The following is a 21,256-nucleotide window of genomic DNA, read 5'->3' on the forward strand; positions in this document are numbered from 1 at the left end:
TAGCTGGACTTGCTTCTTTATGCTCAAAATATTTAGTTTTACATTGTAATTTATCAAATAGTTTTTTTCAAGAAAGCGAAACTTTAGCATCATTTTCAAAAATGTGCTGTTTGTTAGTTTATTAATTTATTTTCTTGAAAGTACAGAATTTTAAAGTATTTTCTCTGGTTTTAGTGGCAAAACCTTAAGGTGAGAATTTTGTTTGTTTGCCAGAAATATAGTTTTATGCATTTTGGTGTAATCAAAAGTTGTATTAAAAGCTTTTTTTTAAATTTTTTTATTTGAAGGTGATAAAATCAGAATTTTTAAGCAAACCAAACCCATTATTATGAATTGGCTTTAAATGTATCATTTTTAAGCTTGATTAATGAATAATTGGGTGTTGACGACACCAAAAACTAAATTATACGTCATTAAATGGAAACAGATTTACTGTTTATGCAAAGAATTTGGGCGCCTTAAACACCTGAGTGATGCTTAAACACAACATCCTTAACATACTGTAACTTTTCAACCATTAACACGATCAACGTAATTCTAGTAGATTCTAAAGGAGAAAAGCGGCTCGACGAGCCGCTTTTCTCCTTTAGAATCTACTAGAATTACGTTGATTGTGTTAACAGTTAAAAATTATCGTAAATCAAAGAACATAAACACTTTAGTTCCTGTGTTAAAAGGTTAAAATACAATCATAAGTTATTATCATTTTTGATATCGCTATATGTTTAGATTGACATCTTAAGTGATAGTATTAAAAGAGAAAAAGAAAAAACAAAGCAAATGTAACTCTTTTAACAGCAGACAAGCACGAGAACCCGGTTCTGCAACCTAGCAGGTATTCCTTACGCTCTCACATTCATCTTCTTTACTCAGACAGAAGGCCCGTTGCACGCCATGGCACAAGTAAATAAATAATGATACGCTTGGCTCTTGACACTCACAAAGGAATCCTTTTTGAAAATGGGTGCCAAATTCTGGCTCGGCCTCTATCTGTCACAGCTGCCATCGTATTAATGTCTCAAGTGGAGGTGTAGTGCCTCTATTCTGAACCCCCTTCAGTCCAACCAGCCATGGAAAGAAGAGACAACTCACATGCTTCAGTTCCCAGATTCACCGTGTGAAAGCTAAATCTGTGAGGAAATAAAACCTCCAAACAAACGTTGTGGAAAAGAGGAGACTGCATTCATTTCCTTCCTAACTACAGGCTAAATGATTCATACTCTGAGAACAGATCATACCAGTCAGTCTGGGTGCAGGGTTGAATTTTGACAGGCCGGGACGCTGGGCAGATCTTTAAGAGACACGCTAAGAGGTAAATTACTTTTGGGACCTCTCCAGTGAAACCGTCTCTGTCACACACACGAGAAGACGACTGAAGAACAGTGACCATTAGACTCTTAATAATTGAAATGGTTTAATAATGGCACAGAGGGAGTCACTTTAACTTTATGAACATTACATGATCATTGTTTTCATTACTTCCATGATAAGAAACTTTCTATCTCTTATAAAAACTGCACATTCCTAATTAAATTTAATCAAAAATAAGAGCTAAATTCCCCCTTTTGTGATGTTAGTTTTATATTCCACTTCATACATAGATGTAATAGGAATTGTTTGTTGAATAGTGCTGACATAGCTCTTCTGTGAGGACTTTCAATGTCACAAAAACTCCATCACATGTGACACAATTTATTCCCTTTTTTAAGACTTTAAATGCTAAAATGTCTAGAAAATAAACATCTAACATGCAAGAGGATTAAAACAAATTTCATATGGGATAAACCAAGAACACTTGGGTATAATTTCATCATAATTATGTCTCTTTACAAGTCATTGTGACACCAAACTTTATGTTTTATCACTGTATTATTCTGTTTTATCACTGTATTATTCTAGCGTCAAATTCCAAATCTAAATGTGAAAATTCTCAATAATAATATTAATCTCCAGTTTATTTTCTCTCATTCTAGAATACTCCTAACTGCTGTGTCATCACAGTTTCTGTGTCATGAAGACTTTTACTCTGATTTAAATCTGTTTTTGAGTTTGCAGATTGTTAGTGGATTCTTAGTAGATCTGCTGCCTGTGGAGAACTATTTCCTAATGCAGGTTTTCATGAGTTCCGAACATGGCAAAGTCTTGTTGAACAACAAAGTTTATCCTCTCAGCTATTCAAGTTACTTTCTTTAAATGTCAATATTCTTAAATGTTATTAACTTTAAAGACTGCCAGCACTGGTATTTGCAACATGCATCTCCTGTAGCAATTCTGCTCTCAGCGGTTTGGCACACATCTGCAGGGTTTGTTAGTATTTCAGCTCTGCAGAGACTTAAAGTCTTATGTCTGTATGTTTGGTTTTGTCAACCTGGACCTTTGTGGAATTTTCTCTTATTCCTGCTCTTGCAGTGACTCTGCTAGAACGAGGTTATGCACAAGTAGAACATTTTAAAGGATTTTTTTTTTTTTTTTAGGGGTGGGGGTTACTTTACACTACAAGCAAAACCTAAAGGAGTTTCTATTTTAGAGTAGGTTTCCTTTAAATGATTTATAAAATTCACACAATTGTGGATGCTATGCAAATCCACTGGATAAAAACAACAAAAGTACAAGTTTTCTTTTTGGAAAAAGAAAAAAAACATCAAACTGCCCTGAATCTATAAAGGTCTATCATAAAATAAAAAAGTGAATAAAGAAAAAAAGTTTTAAAAGAGGTAAAAACTTGTGTTTTTTTATGCATAATAAAAGAATGAATAAAAAAACATCACTATTTATTGCTCCTACATGAATAATAGGCATATGCTTTGTTAATACATCTATTGGTGGGTCATGGAGGACTGTTCCTCCTCATCTTACTGTTTCAATAAATGTTTTTTCAAACTCAAAGTAGAAACACATTTTATCTTTCTATCTCTAAAATAAACTTTTTGTGGACTGATTGTAAATGAACAAAGAAATTGAGTTTATTAGTAAATGTATCAGGATTTTTTTTAAACTTTGCAGCATCTAACAAGTTCATGACATTCAACTGGCAGATAAATATGCAAATTGCTGCAGTGAAAATGAGATTTTATAGAAAAAAAACAGCAAAATTTGCAAAGTGGGCGGGACATGTTTTGCAAGTGAAACTGGAAGATGGAAAACATGTTTTCTTGTCCTTGTAAATCATCGGTCCATAATGTTTTTGCAAATGTTTAAAGTTTCTCAGAATTAGGTAAGAGGTCAGATCCCATTTCTGAAGCATTTATCATTTTTTCAAGTAACAATGACTAAAATTATTGTTGAATCTTTATTACACATGCAGGTTGATTGAGAACAAGTTCCTCTTTACAGTGACAGCCTGTGTACGCATCAGCACTACAGAAACAGCACAACAGAGGAATTAGTTACATACAGATAACATCATCTCACATCAAAAATTTTAATATTTATATTAAAGAGTTTACAGGAGGCACCAAATTAAAGATTACAACAAAAAGACAGAAAAAGAAGAAATAAAAGAAGGTTTAAATTGATGTTGAATAAGTAAAAATATACTTTAAAAAACTAAAATATAATGGTTAAAAATATATTTTTAAATGTTTAGAAAATGTGAACTCATCCTGCCCCAATATTACAGCAATAGGAGTGTCCAAACAAAACTACATATTTATCTATTTATTTATTTCAGGTGGAATCTAAACTTTTAAAGAAATTGATATTTTTTTGTATTTATACTTACATAAAGATACTTTAATTAAGTTAAATATAAAGGATGATTTCATCCTCCATAATATGTATATTTTTTAAAGCAAACTCACTAATACAACTGATATTTTAATGATTTTATGTTGTAGGTTAGTTTATAGGAGAAACACAGCAATAATGTTTGCATATTCATATTTAGGCCCCAGTCGTCTCACCTCAGACTGGGGTATCTTTCCAGCTCAGCGGCACCGAGCAGTGGGGTGCAACCATCTCCCTCAGACCAAACTGATATGGAAACACCACCAGGTTTTTTGCCACAGCCTGAAGATTCCAAAGGCGTCCCACACAGGAAGCTCCACGGAGCCTCTGAAGCAGGAGAAAAATACAAATAAATTATACATCATTTTTTAAAAAGCTTCTCAGGTTTTCTTTTTTGAAACATACATCTTAAGTGCTCTGGATCCAGCAGTTCGCCTGGTGGAAGAAATCCACTCAAGAGACTGTTGTCATGGCTACAGAAGATTTTTTTTTCTCCATTAAACCATTTTGGTCTGCGGCCCTTCAGATGCTTGTTTTTCTTCAAGTGAAAGTGGGTCACCCGATGAGACGAAAGAACTGAGAACAAAATCCACTAAGTGGACAAACTAAATCACTGCAGTCCTGGGGGGTGTCAGGTAAATTATTTACCAGTTTGTTGTAAACCATGAACATAAATAAAGTTATAAACAAATTCTAAGATGAGATTTGAATTAAAAAAAAAAAAGAATGGGAACAACATAATTTCAGACTATGCTGCTCCTGCATAATCAATCAGAAGAAGATGTATGGGAGTGAGTCATGTGATCAACAGAAGGACGGTCTTCTGGGATCTAAAACATCACATTACCAGAGCTACTGTCTTTTGGTGGCCTCGCATGATTGGCCACAAGAGGGCCGACTGAGGTAAACGGATGTCCTCAAAGCAAAGTCTGAACATTTTTACAACCTTCTGAAAGTCATGTTTGGTGCTACAAGCAGTCTGATCAGATCCTTGTAAAATGACCACATGAATGAACAAATTCTCATGTCGGTACAAAGATAACTGATTTCAGAGTTAACCCTTTCATGCATGGAGGTTACAACTGTGTACAGAATGCTTTGATAGAAAATATGTACCATGAGATACAAACAAAGAGAAGATGCTCAGTTCAGAAACAACAGTTCATATTCAATATGATGATTGATGCTGAGTTCAGTGACTGTTACTTTTTTTAACACCTTGTTTTAGAGCAGTGGTGTGTCAAACATACGGCCCGCGGGCCACATCCGGCTCACCAGATGTTTTAATCCAGCCCAGTCATGAAGAGAAAAAAAATATAAGGGTGTTGAAAAAAAGCAAGTTTCTCGCCCATTCCTTTGGTGAGTTGTGGTTATTTAAAGAAATGTTAATGTTAAGGTGTGAGTTAAGGTGAGATGCGTTTCAGCTCTTGGACTAAAACAATGGAATGAATTGAGTGAAGAATTAAAATTAAGTACTTCGCTTTGGCAGTTTAAAAAAAAGTTTAAAAATGAATTGTATAAATTATTACAATACACATATGTCAAAGGATTTATTTTTTTTTTTTTTGCTGATTGTATTTATTTATTTGTCACGCTATTCAGCTTGGATGTTGAGTTTTCAAGGAAAGGCATCGAATACGCTTCATAAGCTTCTGCTGGTTCCTTATTTTATTGTTTGTTTGGTTTTGTTTTTACTCTGTGTTGTGTGAACAGTGCAAATGGCAAACTAAACCAATAAACATGAATAAGCTGTAAAAAAAAAGAAAGAAAGAAATGGCCACAATGTGCAATTCCACCACTAGGGCGAGCAAAGGAAAAGAAATACAGGGATCAAGAAATAAACATTCCTTTGTAAGCATGTGCCACATCTGGGTAAGACGCAGTTAAGCTCTCTGCCAGCCTCACCACTGTTAAATTGCTATAAAAATAATGCGTTGTGACACCACAATTACAAAAATATCAATGAGGAAAAGGTGATAATAATAATAATAATAGTCTACAAGCTTTTTTGAAGCATTTTTTCAAAATGAGAAAAAAATAAATGAACAAAAACAAAGCTGTAGATTATAAGGTTATTTTGCTATTATGTTACTGGTCTGGCCCACTTAAGATCAGACGAATTAAATGTGACCCCTGAACCAAAATTAGTTTGACACCCCTGATTTATAAATCAGCCTATAGAGACAGAGGAACCACCATTACAATATGATATCATATTTCAAATTATTTACAGTCATACTTACAGATTACTAAATGATTATGTTTTTTATTATTATTATTTTTTTTTATTATTATTTTTTTATTCTATTTTATTGTTATAATTATTATTTTTTAACTTCTTTATGTCCAAGGCTGCTGCAATTTCATTGTATCCCCATGTGCAATGACAATAAACATTTCTGATTCTGATTCTGATTCTGATGTTGATGTTTAGTGAACAGATAAATATATCTTTATAGAATTTAAAGTTATACCTTTTTTTCAAAAAAAAAAAAAAACCTTTATTATGTAGGCAAAGATTAGTTAAAGCACTTAGTAAAAAAGAAAGAAATCCTAACTAATTTCATCATAGTTCATGTGAGAGACGGTTAATAAAACGTCAGTTTGGTGCATATTTATAAGAAGAATTGAACATTATAAAAATTTATTTTTTGCGAAAATTATTGTTAAGATGGTAATTACTCTTTATATTGTTTTTTTTTTGTTGTCCCCTGTATGCAGAACCAGATTATCAACACTAATCTCTGGTCACTGCCTGTTTGATCTCTCAGCTCAGTCCGATCTGGTGGCTTCAGCCAAATCACAATCACTGACTTGACCAGAGCTCAGGGTGTCTGCCAATGCATGCTGGGCCCCGAAACATTTCCATCTGGCCTCTGGGGAGTCACACATCAATTGCTCTCAGCTAAATGCACTCACATATGAATATTTCAGTACAATTTAATGTTGCAGCTACAGCCCCAAAGGAGCAGAGCATCAATTTGTGAACACAGTTCTCCTGGAGTTAAAAGCCAGGACGAATAATACAGTATGAAAGGCTCTGTCAATCCAGAAGGCCCTTTTTTTTCCTGTGGAGAAGCAAAAAAAATCCTCTTTACTTTTAGCAACCAGCTGCACACAAACAGCTTTTCAAAGCTGCAGACTGAGGTAGCAAATGGCAGCTTTTGATTCCAGCAGTCGATTTGCCAAGCTCGGTCAGTTTTCCCACAAGTCTGGCTGTCTGCTGTTTGCTCTCGACATGCTTAAGGAGACACACACTCACAGCTGGTGGAGGGCGCGGGTCAGGGAGTCGTGCACCTGCTGTCCTGTTGAGAAAATACCCCAAAGTGATGCTGAACCTCTTCCTTCACACTGAAAAGCTTCCCTCAGGTGTGAGAACACGAGTGCGTCACAAAACAAGCAGATCATGACAAGTTCATCAGCTGGCCTCTCAGAGTAGAGCCTGGATGAGGACAATTACAACAATGATCATTTAAGCAAATTCAATAATCCTATTGAAAAGTATTATTACAAAAACATGTTACATTACTTAAATAAGAAATGAATGCAGCTAAAAATGTTTAAAAATGCATTATTTATATATGATAAACACTATATTTGAAGTCTTTCCATGTTCTAAGTCGAAATATAGTCATATATTCGTTTTAACTCATGCAAACCCATGTGCTTCCACCCTTCTAAAAAGTACAAAATGCTTTCTTTGCGTTGATGAGAGCAGCTGATAATATTTGTAAAATAACACAGGCTGCTGACACTTACAATAATAAGGTATCGAGGTTCTCCTGCCCAACAATGCAGGGCTGCCCTGGGGCGCCAATCAAAAATTAATACTAATTATCATGTGAATACTGCATTAACTCTGAAGAATTATGAATTATAAATCTGCAACATGGTTCCCCTCTCAGTGTGACTTTGGTTGCATGTGGATGTGATTTTTTCCTTCTTTTTTCTCTTTTTTATACTGCAGAGGCATGTCAGAAAACCAAAAAGCTGTGCATTCAAGGGTGATGTTAGGGTCATGACAGACTTAAAAAAAACATTTTAAATACACTAAACATCTCAAAAAATGGTTTTGATTTTAAATTACAGGAAAAACTTAAAATATATTTTTTAAAGATATGTTTTTAACTTATATTTGGCTAAAGAACTAAATTAACATAATAAACCGGTACATAACATAAGTGTTGGATTTAGTGATTAATGAGCATCTTTGAACCAGTGATACGTTTTTGAAACTCTCTTTTTTAAGACATAAGAAATAGAGTTTCAAAAGTACAAAAAAGTGTTTGATACTCAGGTTTGATTTGCAAAAAAACATCATAAAAATGTCTATAATTCAAATACAAATGTCAAAACTAGGATTTTTCTAATTTCCTTTACGAACAGTGATTACACTTTAGGCTTTGGTCACATGTCAAGTTAAAAACAGATTATTGGACAGTTTGCTTTGTTCAAATATTTCTTTTCATTTCTCCGACTAATCAAAAATTTTGTGATTCGGCTAACCGCTGGATTTCTAAATCTTTTAGTTAGGATTTATTACACATATTAACTTTAAGAATGTATTTAAATCATTTCCTCTCTCTTAGTCCTTTTAATGTATTAATGTGATTATTTTTTTTAAATTGATCTTGTAACTTACTTTTTGCAGAAGCTGAGGTAAAAATTTGACAACTTGAAAATAACATATATTTAGATGATGATGATTATGTACAGTAGAGTAAGAAACAAGCTTCTCCACTGAGTAAGCAGCAGCTTTATTTGGTCCACCTGAGAGTAAAAAACACTACAGGGTGTCCCATAAGTCTCTACACACATAGGAAAGACAAACTTTTCTCAACATAAACCATTAATATGTTCCATAAGACTGTCATTTTGTCAGGAATATGTTGCTTGATCCAAAACATTTCCTGTTTTTTTTTTTTTTTTATTTGCAGCCACACAGCTGCTTGCTGAATCAACCATCAGGATGATTTCAATTTGTTGCTCTTTTTAAAAATGCATTCTCAAGTATCTGAAATAAAAAGAAAGTCATGTTAGAACCATATATGTATGGAATGTATTTTGTCTCCCATGTATGGAGACTTGTGTAGATTTGTAAAACTGATGACTCTGTTGATTGAATGTGTGAAAAAGCTTATACAGCAACAGGAAGTCCCGTCTGCTCACTTCAAAGCCAAAACTTTCTAATCCAACGTTCACAAATATTCACCAAACCTCTTAAATATAACAGTATATATAACAAATATAACAGAATGGAAAATATGTGCAGACACAGATTGCTAAAGGATTAAAAAATAATGGAAAAATGATACAAAATGAAGAGTTTTGACTTGTAAGTTAATGACAGCAGGCTGTAGAAGTAATACTATAAACCACATTTATGACTTGTTCAACAAAGGGTTAAAAAATCTGACACAATTGCCGGACCAGAAGCAGTTGTGTTTTGGTAATCCACCTCATAAGAGAAATAAATAATATGGAATCTGAACAAAAACATGCATTAACTGTGGTGTCCCTCAGAGGCACAAACACAAACTTAGAGGACTGCTGCCTTCATGTGGTGTTGGAATAATGGGAAAAATGACACACACATAAACATCAGGAAAACAACAAATCTTCCAACAGAGAATAATTTTCTGCACCAAAACACATGTCTTAAGTTTGTAGTGCTCAATCTATGGGGAGACACCAGGAATACATGGAAAATAAAACATTAATTAAGATAATCAATATAATTTATTCTATCTTGGTGGTCCAGATTTAACAGGTCACGTGTAGTTGTAGTTTGCCCACCCCTGCCATAAATCAAACCTTTGAGTTTCAGTCTTGTGAAAAAAAAATATTTTCACCTTTTCTGGGAGGCTGCTGTTTTAAAAAAAATAATATTTGACTGATCCATCTAGTAAAGGATAAAGTTTAAAACTGTAATAATCTGTTTTGTGTCTGAACAGATACAATAAACCACACAAATGACATCAATTTGACCACCAAACTTCTTAAAAAATGACAGGTACATGCATTTAACATAGTTACTTCTCAAATTCTTCCATCTGATCCAAGTATCAATAGTTGTGATAGGGAAAATAAAGATGTGAGACCTGTAAGTACTGGAGTGCTGGTTGGTTCAGTTTGTAAAAGACTATACGATCCTCATTTTCTATCTAAAACTCTTACATGATTCTAATCAAAGTTAGGGAGGCAGCAAGAATAAAAGACGCCACAAAAAACAATGTTTTGAGTTAGTTGTCTTGGTAAAAACCATCTAATGACCTTTAACTGGAATTTTGAGTCAGGACTCTCCATCTCAAAGCAGAGGAGATAAAAAAAAATGCTGCATTCCTTCTTCTGTAGTTCCCCTTTCTTTCCAGTAGATGACACTATTTTCGCTTAAAATAGCTCAGATCAACAAACTGTCCAAAAAACACACATGAAAGTAATCACGTTTTTGTTTAGATTATTATTATTATTTTTAAAGAGGAAAATTAAGTGCAACGTGCATATATTTATTTATTTTTTGGATTCATATAAATGTTGACTTAAGAATGATTTTTCAGAATAAACAACAGAATATGTTAAAATATAAACATTTAAAAAGTGATTCAAAATTGATCAAAAACGTACTTTTGCAATAATGTAAATGCAATTGCATTTTGTAAAAAAAAAATGCAATTCTTGCTTAATTAAGTAAAAAGACATTGCTAATTGTGTTGCATTTGTTTATTTATATTGACACAATAAACATATTGGAATAATCCGCTGTTTTCCACGCTCACGTGAACTTTTCCTTCGCTCTGTGCGCCGGTGGAGAGGTGGAGGCGAGGTGGAGAGGTGCGGTGGGACGATTGGAGAGTCCGCTGTTGACGTCATGACGTCACCCCAGCAGCGTGTGGGACCCTGGTAGCCTCTTCGGCCCCCTCCTGTCCGGAGAGACAAGTTATCTGGGAGGCAGCCGAAGGGCCAGTCACCTCCTCACATCTTTTCCGCATCTACCGAGAATCACCGTAATCCTTCCTGTATGGTGGATATTATTTTCAGCTCTTCTTTCTTGGATGATATGGGGGATCATTCCAAAAGTAAGTACGCGGCTCCGCGCGCCGCAGCGGCTGCTGTCCGTCCGTGACGCATCGATTTTTTAAAAAATATATTTTTTTTCCTCCACGGCTTTGCACTTTTGGATCCGCTTTAAAAACATTTAAGTTCTGCTTCATCCATGCCGCCAACTGTTACACAACAGCGCGCATGTTTAGCAGGAGTTCTCCTACAAAAATGAGGAAAACCAGGTTGTGGTGCCGGAGATGACGAGGCTGTGCGTTCTTTTGCAGAGAAGCCAGGATTCGCGATGTGTGTCGGATGTGGAAGCCAGATCCATGACCAGTACATACTCAGAGTGTCTCCCGACCTGGAGTGGCATGCAGCCTGCCTGAAGTGTGCAGAGTGCAGCCAGTACCTGGATGAGACGTGCACTTGCTTTGTCCGGGACGGAAAAACTTATTGCAAAAGAGATTATGTAAGGTACGACTTTTGGCATTCCCCCCCCCCTAAAAGGCTGATTCACACCACATGCAAATGTGGAAAAAATATATTTAATAAGAAGTGTTGAGCATAATTTGTAAAAAAGTATGAAAAAGGGGGGAATATCGGAAAAAAAATGTAAAACTTTTTTTAAAACTAAGAAGTTAAAAAATACATTTTAAACAAGTTGCAATTTTATATAATTAATATTATTTATAATAAAATACTTAAATAAATAAAAAAAACATTTTTCTATGGTGCTGTACACTATATTCCCCCCTCAGCAGTTTTTGCTGATTGCTGTCCTTTCTGCAGGCTCTTTGGAATAAAATGCGCAAAATGTAACCTGGGCTTCAGCAGCAGCGACTTGGTGATGCGGGCTCGGGATAACGTCTATCACATCGAGTGCTTTCGGTGCTCGATGTGCAGCAGGCAGCTGCTGCCGGGAGACGAGTTCTCCCTGCAGGAAGGGGATCTGCTGTGCCGGGCGGACCACAGCATGCTGCTGGAGAGGAGCTCCGCGGGGAGCCCCATCAGTCCCGGACACATCCACTCCAACAGACCGCTGCACATGGCAGGTCAGATCCATCATTTAATAATAAAATATATTCATAAATATATAATTTAATCTGTATTTTAATAAAAATGGAGTGTCTGGGGACAGTCTGGGCCGCTTTGGGGGTATTATCTAAATAATCTGGTGTTTGTGTTGCGGTCGCGGAGGTGTGTGTCTGCTTTTCTGTGTTTGTTTGGAAGAAACAACCTCAATGCGCTGGAAAAGTTGACTAAAGCTGCACGGCTCCGGTGCAGAATTGTTACCCAAAATCCAACGATATTTTACAGTGAGATCAAACAGTAATTCGGCTGCTCTAATTAGTCGGGGATGCAAAGAACTATTTTTTTGCATTTTTTAGAATATTTTCTGATAACATAAGCACAATCTGTTTTCTAAAATTAATGATTTAAAAAGAAATACAACTTTTCCCCCAAAAATGTAATCTTTATTTCTATTTGGATCAACCCGACAGCTGTGCCTAAATGTTCGATTACGCAGCGTAACACCAGGTTGTGATTTCGAGGCCTTTATGGCGCAAACCGTTTCTGATGCAGCCTCGGTGTCTCCCCGTCTTCAGCAGACCCAGTGACGGTGCGGCAGGCCCCGCATCGGAACCACGTTCACAAGCAGTCGGAGAAAACGACGCGCGTCAGGACGGTGCTGAACGAGAAGCAGCTGCACACGTTGCGGACCTGCTACAACGCGAACCCGCGGCCGGACGCGCTGATGAAGGAGCAGCTGGTGGAAATGACCGGCCTGAGCCCCAGAGTCATCCGGGTCTGGTTCCAGAACAAGCGCTGCAAGGACAAGAAGAAATCCATCCTGATGAAGCAGCTCCAGCAGCAGCAGCACAGTGATAAGACTGTAAGCATCTTCGTAAGTTTGACCAAATCCTCAAAGCACCACACCTGACTACTGATTATTATTATTATTATTATTATTTTGTGTTTATTTAGTGAATAAACCGTTTTTTCTGATAATGATTTATTAAAATATGGTTATATTTTAAAGCAGTGCAGCTTTTTTTTGGCTCTGTTGCTAAACTGTATTCAAATTTAAGTTCCAATGAATAATGAATTAATAGCTTTGTTTTCAGAGTCTTGATCTTTAAGAGAAAAACATGAATTTGTAAACATTTATTAAATCTGAAACCTTGAATTTGACTGTTTTCCCCCAAAACTGAGAGGCAGGTTTTGCTTAGATACAAATAAGAGAACACATATGCCTGTTAATATGTTTTTTAATTTTTATTTTTAAGTATAATCTTGATTTTATTTTACATGTTTCCTCCCTCAGAACCTGCAAGGTCTTACAGGGACCCCTCTTGTCGCTGGGAGTCCCATTCGGCATGAAAGCACGGTGCAGGGGAACCCGGTGGAGGTTCAGACCTACCAACCTCCGTGGAAAGCCCTGAGCGACTTCGCCCTGCAGAGTGACCTGGACCAGCCAGCCTTTCAGCAACTGGTATGTGTTCCTGCATCCATCCATCCATTCATCAACCCATCCATATCTTGACCGTTCTGTTTCCATCTCCAGGTGTCCTTCTCAGAATCAGGTTCTCTTGGGAACTCATCTGGCAGCGACGTGACTTCCTTGTCCTCTCAGTTGCCGGACACCCCCAACAGTATGGTTCCCAGCCCGGTGGAGACGTGAAACCTTACAGCTATACCCCACCCTCCCTTCTCTTCACCACCAACACTAAGATGACCACCACCTCCACCACCTCCTCCTGCAAGGACAGTTTGCAGCATGATCCCAGTCCCACCCATCCCTGCATGCGACCAGCTCATCACGTGGCCTCAAACCAGAGAGGAGTTTTTTTGTTTCCTGATGGAGAAAGGAACCAACAGAGCAACCATTGACTTTGCTTTTTTGTTGCTTTTTTTGAGAACAAACACTAAGCAGAACAATTGATGCATGAACGAAGATGTACAGAGGATCTCCAAATGGATATACTTAAAAAAAATCAGAAAGGAAAAAAGAAGAAGAGGCCTCAGAAACATTTGGGACCATTTTCATCGATGCAGAGGCGGACTCTCTGCATTCTCAGTGTGCTCATACTGTGTCTTGTTTCTTCAATATGAGAACATTTTTGATACATTTACTGCGTTTTGTCTTAAGGTCAGAGCATGATAATCTGCAAAGTATTGGTGTTGTAAAATACTTTATCTTTGAGGCGGGATCTGCAGGTTGTTTGAGCTCCTCGAACAAAAAAGTTAAATTATTGTTATATTATTTATTCTTAGGAAAGCAATTCGCTAAAGGAATATTAACTGATAAAATAAAAAAAGAGGAAAATACTGCTGTCTTCGTGGACGGTGATTGCGCTGGCGCACTATTTTGTTTTATTTTGTTGCAAAACGAGTTCATTTTTTTCCTTTATTCACAATAAAACATGTTTTTTTCCATAAAAGTTGAGTTTGTAGATACAAACAGGTCAGTGCATATTATGTTAGAAAAAAGGGGGCTTGTTTGTTGGGTGATTTTCTCCACTCCTAAAAAAAAGAAAAAAAAAAAAAAACAAGTCCTACAAGCGCGCATTTCTGGCGCGCCTAACAAGTCTGTCACGTTGAACCCTTAAAGCTGACCTGGAGCCCACAGGCTGTGCCGCCCTTATCACCCCGCTCCATCTCGCAGTGTTTTCGCTCCAGGAGTCGGCCAGTGGTCATTTACTATCTTGGGGGCAAAAATCTGCTGTAAATTGTACTCAGTCCAGTTCCTCTGGTCGAGCCAAGCTGGTCCAGACAGCGCGCAAAGGGATCGGCGACCTCTTATCTGGTCCTGGCATCACCTGCAAACGATACACTGACTGAAGCCACAACAAACTAAACACCCCCACCTTAGACACACACACACAACGTCAAAAAAAGGACCCCATAACTGAGGGGAACAGGGAGCAGCTCGTGGAGGGTCACTTCTCCTCCTCAGTTTATTTTCCTTCTCTGAGCTGCGTTATTTCTGTCGGGATGCGTAAAAGAGGCCCAATGCGCGCTGGATTGGATATTTTCTTCATTTTCTGCACGTTGAGATTATATATTTTTTTCTTTTTGACAAAAAGCAGCACATATTTGAAACCTCCAGGAGATAACATTTATTTATATTGACAGATTAGTGTATTAAATAATATTAATTAAAAAGGAAAATCAATGTCCACATTTTCTTTTAGAAAGCAAGACAAAAAAATATTTTATCCGTTTCTTATAAACTAAAACGTTTGTTTATTTCTAATTGTTTTGGTGCGCGAAGCTCCACCAAAGTCTTAACGAGAATCTTGAATGACAAAAGGCAGATTATAGATTTGTAATTGAGCTATTTCAAATAAGATAAGCGGACGACGTGCGCAGATTAAGATAGCGCAGATAAGAGAAGAATAACAATGGAGTTTACAGGCAAGAATGCAGAGCCTGTTAACTCTCCTCTGGAGAATAATTCCGAAGTAAAACAAAATGTTGACATAGATTAAATAAAGTTTAATTTTAATTTAAAAATGTATTTACCAACATTCTAAAAATTAACATTAAATTGTGTTTTCCCCCTCCGATTTCGTTTATTTTAAAAAAATCCTACTTTAGATATTTCCACTGATAAGAACCGCGGATTATTTGGGAGTGTGTTCTCACACACCTCCCCACGCGGCGCGCGCACGTTCATCCCATCACTAAATTCCAAATGCGCACAGCTTTATTTCCCCTCAGCTCGCGGACGCGCGGCGCACTCACACTATAACCATGAAAGCCAAAAAGCTGCTAAACGCATCAGAGCAGAAACAAAGCGACAATTACCCCCCTACGCACGCCCCCTCGTGATTAATTCCGACTTGTGTCACCGCGCCGACGAAAACGAGTCTGCACGTGTCATGTTCCCACAATGCAACTAGAGGCTGTCAGAGGGAATGACACCGTATCATTAATGATAAAGAGGCGAGTCCATTTAAAGGTGTCGGCTAATTCTCTAATTGGTGGAGGGGTGGGCGTAATTAGATCATCCGCGAGAGGCGCAGATCAGTCACGGAGATTTTACGCAGATTTTCTTTAGATCATTTTGGTTTGTTTCGAAAATTCTGGGTAAACTGCTGAATTAAACGTCTAATACGAATTTTTGGTCTTTCGTATTTTTCTTCAATGATTTCCAACACTTGGCTTTTAAAATTTATTTTGTTAAATCTGATATTGATTTAAGTCATAATCTAGAAAAATAATTTTGAAAAAAAACTTTTTTGGCCTTTTTATAATAAAAAAAATATTTTTTTTTTCAGAAAAGAAACAGGTAAAAAAATAAAATCAATTAAATAATAGGAGAAAAAAAATCAACGAATAGTCAATAAATACATCAGGACTGCATGGTGGGCAAAAACAAGAAATATAATTCTAGGCTCTTTAATAAAATGTAAAATAAAGAAAATGTTAAAATCATATTCTTTGTGTTTTAGCTTACATAATATTGTAACAATTATTGTAGTATCAATCCATTATTTATATTGTCGTCATATTTTAGTATTAATACAGTAATTATCACTGTTATCATTGATTATTAAATTATGTTGAAATAGCCACAAAAATCTCTACTAACATCCTAAAGTTTGACAAATCAAGAAATGACAAAAAACGAATATAAAAAAGTAATATATAAAAAATTCTTTAAAAATATTTACACTAACAAAGCGTGCATTGGCCTGCATACTCTAGTTTTAGCACATATTAATAAATCTATTGATAAAAATAAGAAAGCAAAAAATTGAATTGGAAGATTTTGTCTTAACTATTATTATTTTCATTTATTATTATTATTATTATTGGAGGATTTTCTGAAGATAATCCATGGCAACATGTACCGTCTTTCACAATTTTGTTTAGACTATTGTTGATCATAAAGAAAAAAGGGAATTCAGAGGGTCTCTGTGAAAGTTTCAACACTCCGCTCTGCTCTGACCTTGCTCTTTCGACAGAGGCCACCAGCAGAGGAACAGCCGGGACAGACTTAAAGTCCAAAACCCCCAAGGGAAGAGTTTCTGACAAGCTGACTTAATGCAGAGTCTGAACTGCGAGCCTTTTCTTTTGCTGGAAAGGAGAAAAAGAAAAAAGGGGGCTGGGTGAAGTGGAGTCAGATAAAGTGTGGACACACAAATAGCAAGAAAAATCTTCAAAATAAAGGAATTGGATTTTGACTCACTGGAAGCAAAAAAAAAAAGGTGATAATTTACCTGAAAATTACAATTCAACATAAACACAAATCACTTATCTTCTCTAAAATTTATACAAACTGTTATTATGGTGCATGTCTTTAGCTTTTACACAGCAGGTTTAACACATTTTATCAGGTATTTTAATGAGAAATTTAAGAAGCAATTCATCTGTTGTGTGAACAAGCCAATTAAACATCTGCGGACAAGAATTTCCTCATGCCTCCTCCAGGTTACAGCGATAATGAAAGAGCGGTGTCAACATCTGGGTGTGCTGCTGCTGTGCTGCTTGTGCACTATTGATCCTGGAGACTGAATGCTGCTTTTATGGGAAACTGACACAATGAGTAAATATCCACATATTGTCCTTTAAACTCTTAAAAGCACAAAGGCCAAAAGGGTAAAAGCCTTTTTAGAAGCAAAATAATGCTACTTTCATGTGATGACATTTTTCAGCCATTTTTTTTAGGTAGAATTAGTCTTACACATCTAAAACAAAAGAAGGAATCATGCACGGCTGCAGAGATCTTTGCACCTTTGGTGAACTTGCAGGTAGGAAATGGCGTCAGCAGTTTGAGAGTGTTACACAACAAGAACAGTGTGCATGTAGAAGAAGCTCTGACAATAGCTCAGGTTGTGTGTGGAGATGAGAGGACCTCAGGCTCACCTGGAACACACAGAGAGTCCCCATCAACTCGTCTACCCGCCGCTGAGACGGTGTCAGGCCTCTGTAAATCAAAGCGCCCCACCCACGCATAAATCTGCTGCAAAAACAACACACCAACGCCCATTAGGAGGAGAGGGAAAGGTTGGAGCCACCCCCCCACTTTTCTATGACGTGCTATAAAACACAAAGGAGATTCACCTGTTCCTGCCGCCCCCTTCTGACAAGACCAAACTGTTATTAGCTGAAAGAGGAAGACAAACACATGTCAGTGGATTCAAATGATGATTCAGCGAGTGTGAGTCACGCTCGCTCCAATGATACATGGCATCGAAAGGTTTGGAGGAGACTCTCTGGCGTTCATCAGGGTCATGTCAGCGTCAGTTCAGGAGTTCAAGAATGGTTTTTGGAAGTCATTGCGTTGTAAATTTAGTACCAAGTTCCAGTTAAACTTCCTTATCTTCGGCAAGAACGGAACAAGGAGAAAACCTAATTACAGCAAACAGAACAGAACAGAGCTCTAAATGTCACTCAAATATTGTTACAATGAAGGACAAAAAACAGTGAGTCACCCTTTCAAGTTCAAACTGATACAGTTTGAACCTGAAAAAATGAAAACAAGTAATTTGTCTATACCAGCTGTACTCCATAGTCTGCTTGTTCCATTGAAAAATATTCTTCCTTTGAAATTAAAGCTTTAGATATGAGACCAAAAAATATATATTTTTAGAAGATAAAGAAGCAGGTTTTGCAGCCTGTTGCTATGGATAAAATACAAGCTCAGACAACACATCAAATTCTAGTAGCATTAGGAAAACTAAACGTTTGGTTAGAAACTAATGAGAAAAAAAACATGCAGGTTCTGTTAATGAAAAAAATCCTCAAGAAGGCAGAAGTTATGGGAACTTTCAGTACAGCATCCACTGCAAAAAAATGAGACCTTGAATCAATTAACAAAAGCTCTGCAATTTGTTACATTTGAAAATATTGTTGTTTATCAAATTACATTTTGGAGTAGGGTAAACTATGAACCCAAACTTTAAATTTGATGAAAGCAAAAAATGTAAACAGAACTTTCAATGTTACATTTTTTTCAGTGTAATATCAGACAGATACTTGTGGTGATTCTGGAGAGAATAAAGATCAGTGCAGAAGGGGTTAAAAATGAACTTTACATTTGTTTAGTCCACAATGCATAATTAACAGATGAACATTGTTTACAAGTAAAAAAATAAACCCAGAGTTGTTGTTCTTAACCCCTTCATGCCCTATGTCACAAAATTGCAACATATTATTCAACCCAAGACTCCAGTTAATTTAGCATCACCTTAAACAAAAAAGACTGATGAAAATGTTTTAAATCATTGGAAATAATGTCAGACTCGAAGTGATTAAAGCGCTTCAAATAATCCCAAAGATTTGATAATGTCAAAAAAAGAACAAGAAAGCAAACAAAACAAGCAGAAAGTCTTTATTTTTGGATACATTTGAATTTTTTTCAAGACACAATAATGAAAATTGCGTTTTTGACATGTTCTTTTGTCATGAAGGAAGACATATATTTAAATATATTTAAAGAAATTTAAGCATAAATTTGTATTTCTGAATATTTCTCTATTCTAATTGTTGCAAATTAGAAGCAGACAAAAAAAGTAGTTGGTAAAAGCTTGTAGCCTTGATATAAAATCTACAGTCGGCGGGCACAAGCTCATTGCTCTGTTCTGTTCCGATGCATCCAGTTGCAGACAAATAGGTCCATTGACATCTTTGTTTCCTCCTTGGAGCTGATATCTGGCTTAAAACTATACGATTGGATAGCTCCGATATTGATCACCATTTTTGTTGCACTGGTAACATTAGGTTGGGGGTCAAAAGCGAGTCAAAGTGCAAACAAATGGATGACGGGAAAAGGATATAGGCTTGCTCAATCCTAACAGCCCCGCCCACAACTCAAGAGGTGAATTTCTGATGACATCCTGCTGCTCTGCAGAAACTATGCCTGCAAAATAACTTTTTTTAAAATTTTGCCTAATAACAGCATAATAATAATAATCAAAAGATCACCGGGAGAACGGGACTTTAAGACTTTAAGAGCTCTCACACAAAACTGGACCATAAAATTGTAAAGAACTTTTTTTGTGAATATCAAAATATTACTAAATGATGGTGGGACAGACAATGTTTCCATGAAGTCAAGAGCATAAAGATCCAAGTAAAAGAACAACTGATTCACTGAAAGAAAATGAAGAAATTCATCAGGAAGTGGAGTCCCTCGTCTTCCACCAGACCTGCAGATCTGCCTGTGAACGAGCTGACAGATATATAATTCATGCATAAAGCAGCACTGTTAACACTCCCTAACTGCATAGTAGCAGCTAGAAAAAAACTTCATGCAGATAACCACTTTGAACAAAGAAGACGCGTTCAAAAAGAACTGCTCATATATATACAAAAGAAAAAAAAGGCTAATAAAATTTTTTATGGTGGAGCTTCACCCACCAACTGCAGTGATCCCCTATTCTCAAGACAATCCTGCCACTTTAAGAAATGAAGCAATATCATTAATGGAGGCCACCAAGGGCTGACATTTTGCTCCAATTCACCAGTCCCCCGTCCATCACACCATTACGGTGGGCCCGGCAGTATTAAAATCCAATCACTCCTTTGGCTAGTTTGATTAAGGAGGGCAAGTGCACAAAGAAGGAGCTCTGACCCATTGTTGGCTCTGCCAGAGTGTCCCCTGAGGCCGGTGCTGGGTTCTGGTCTCAGACAGACTCTCAACAAGCTTCAGCGAAACCGTTGGACTCTTTAAGTTTATATTTTTTTTTAGAAAGGAAAAAGTATTTATCCAGTAATTTTATATCATGCACATAAACGTTTGTTTCTGCATTTGGAAGTAGCTCAGATGATCCTGTAGCTGATTAATAAGATTATAATAAGATTAAAAAGATATAAATTCACTTGTGCAGATGTGAAGACTAATAGGGAAGGTTTTTATTTAAATAAAGATAAAATGTCACTCAGATGTACATCACCACCAGCAGATGGTCAAACAGATTTTCCTCTTTTATCCAAATATCTTAATTTTGTTCCCGACAGGAGCTCACTTGCTTTTCTTAACTGTCAGGCTCCTGTTGGCCTTTCTTGAGGCGCTGCAATGGTCAGACTGCTTCTGGGAAGCAAAGGAGCATCACAGGTATGGACCTCAGAGCCTAAAGCAAATCAAAACCAGAAGACCAGGGCAAACCTCTTCGACCTCACTGACATAAATTACTGGGATTTACAAGATTTTTAAAACACTTTTAACAATACTCCCCCTTTAATGTGCTCTCTGTTTAATAATGCACTTTAGCTTTTAAGAGCATGATAAACAAACCAATAATTCACATTTTTATCATCTGAGGGTGAAACCCTTCAGGACAGTGTTCTACAGCAGCGTTCAAAGGGCTCTCGGACTGATGAAATGAAAGCCGTCGCAAGATGTTTGGGACGACAGTTGAAATTAAACCGAGGAGCTCTTTTTGTTCTTGAGGATTAGAGGAAACCCAATCTCGTTTTCTCAGGAACTGGGCAACATTTAAAAGAAACACAGACAATGAAATAAATAAACACAGGA

The 21,256-nt window shown here is 36.7% G+C and overlaps 1 protein-coding gene and 1 long non-coding RNA gene across 8 annotated transcripts in view; one reads left to right on the forward strand and one right to left on the reverse strand.

Moving 5' to 3' along the window:
- LOC112160851 overlaps positions 1–4,759 on the reverse strand; it is a 30,332-nt gene extending 25,573 nt beyond the window's left edge. For 2 of the 3 annotated variants that reach the window (XR_002921748.2, XR_002921747.2), the window contains exons 1-2: positions 4,132–4,759; positions 3,903–4,053 (exon numbers count right to left, since the gene is read on the reverse strand). This is a non-coding gene — a long non-coding RNA (uncharacterized LOC112160851). Of the gene's footprint in view, positions 1–1,903; positions 3,358–3,902; positions 4,054–4,131 lie in introns of those variants that run through there. The other variant, XR_004947471.1, reaches the window with a different exon arrangement.
- Positions 4,760–10,511: 5,752 nt separating this feature from the next.
- On the forward strand, positions 10,512–13,744 carry isl2b (ISL LIM homeobox 2b). 5 transcript variants are annotated; one of them, XM_024294874.2, is made up of 6 exons: positions 10,512–10,802; positions 11,052–11,236; positions 11,557–11,819; positions 12,375–12,673; positions 13,094–13,261; positions 13,334–13,744. In XM_024294874.2, exons 2-6 carry the CDS (start codon positions 11,181–11,183, stop codon positions 13,448–13,450), a joined length of 903 nt encoding a protein of 300 aa, XP_024150642.1. In that variant the 5' UTR covers positions 10,512–10,802; positions 11,052–11,180; the 3' UTR covers positions 13,451–13,744. The 5 variants fall into 5 exon arrangements, with proteins under 5 accessions (XP_024150642.1, XP_024150637.1, XP_024150639.1 ...); XM_024294869.2 differs by having other exon boundaries at positions 10,513–10,802; positions 11,052–11,241; XM_024294871.2 differs by having other exon boundaries at positions 10,513–10,802; positions 11,052–11,241; positions 12,375–12,661.
- Positions 13,745–21,256: the final 7,512 nt, after the last annotated feature.

This window comes from Oryzias melastigma, linkage group LG3, assembly GCF_002922805.2.
Source record: "Oryzias melastigma strain HK-1 linkage group LG3, ASM292280v2, whole genome shotgun sequence".
In the NCBI taxonomy this organism is placed as follows: domain Eukaryota; kingdom Metazoa; phylum Chordata; class Actinopteri; order Beloniformes; family Adrianichthyidae; genus Oryzias; species Oryzias melastigma.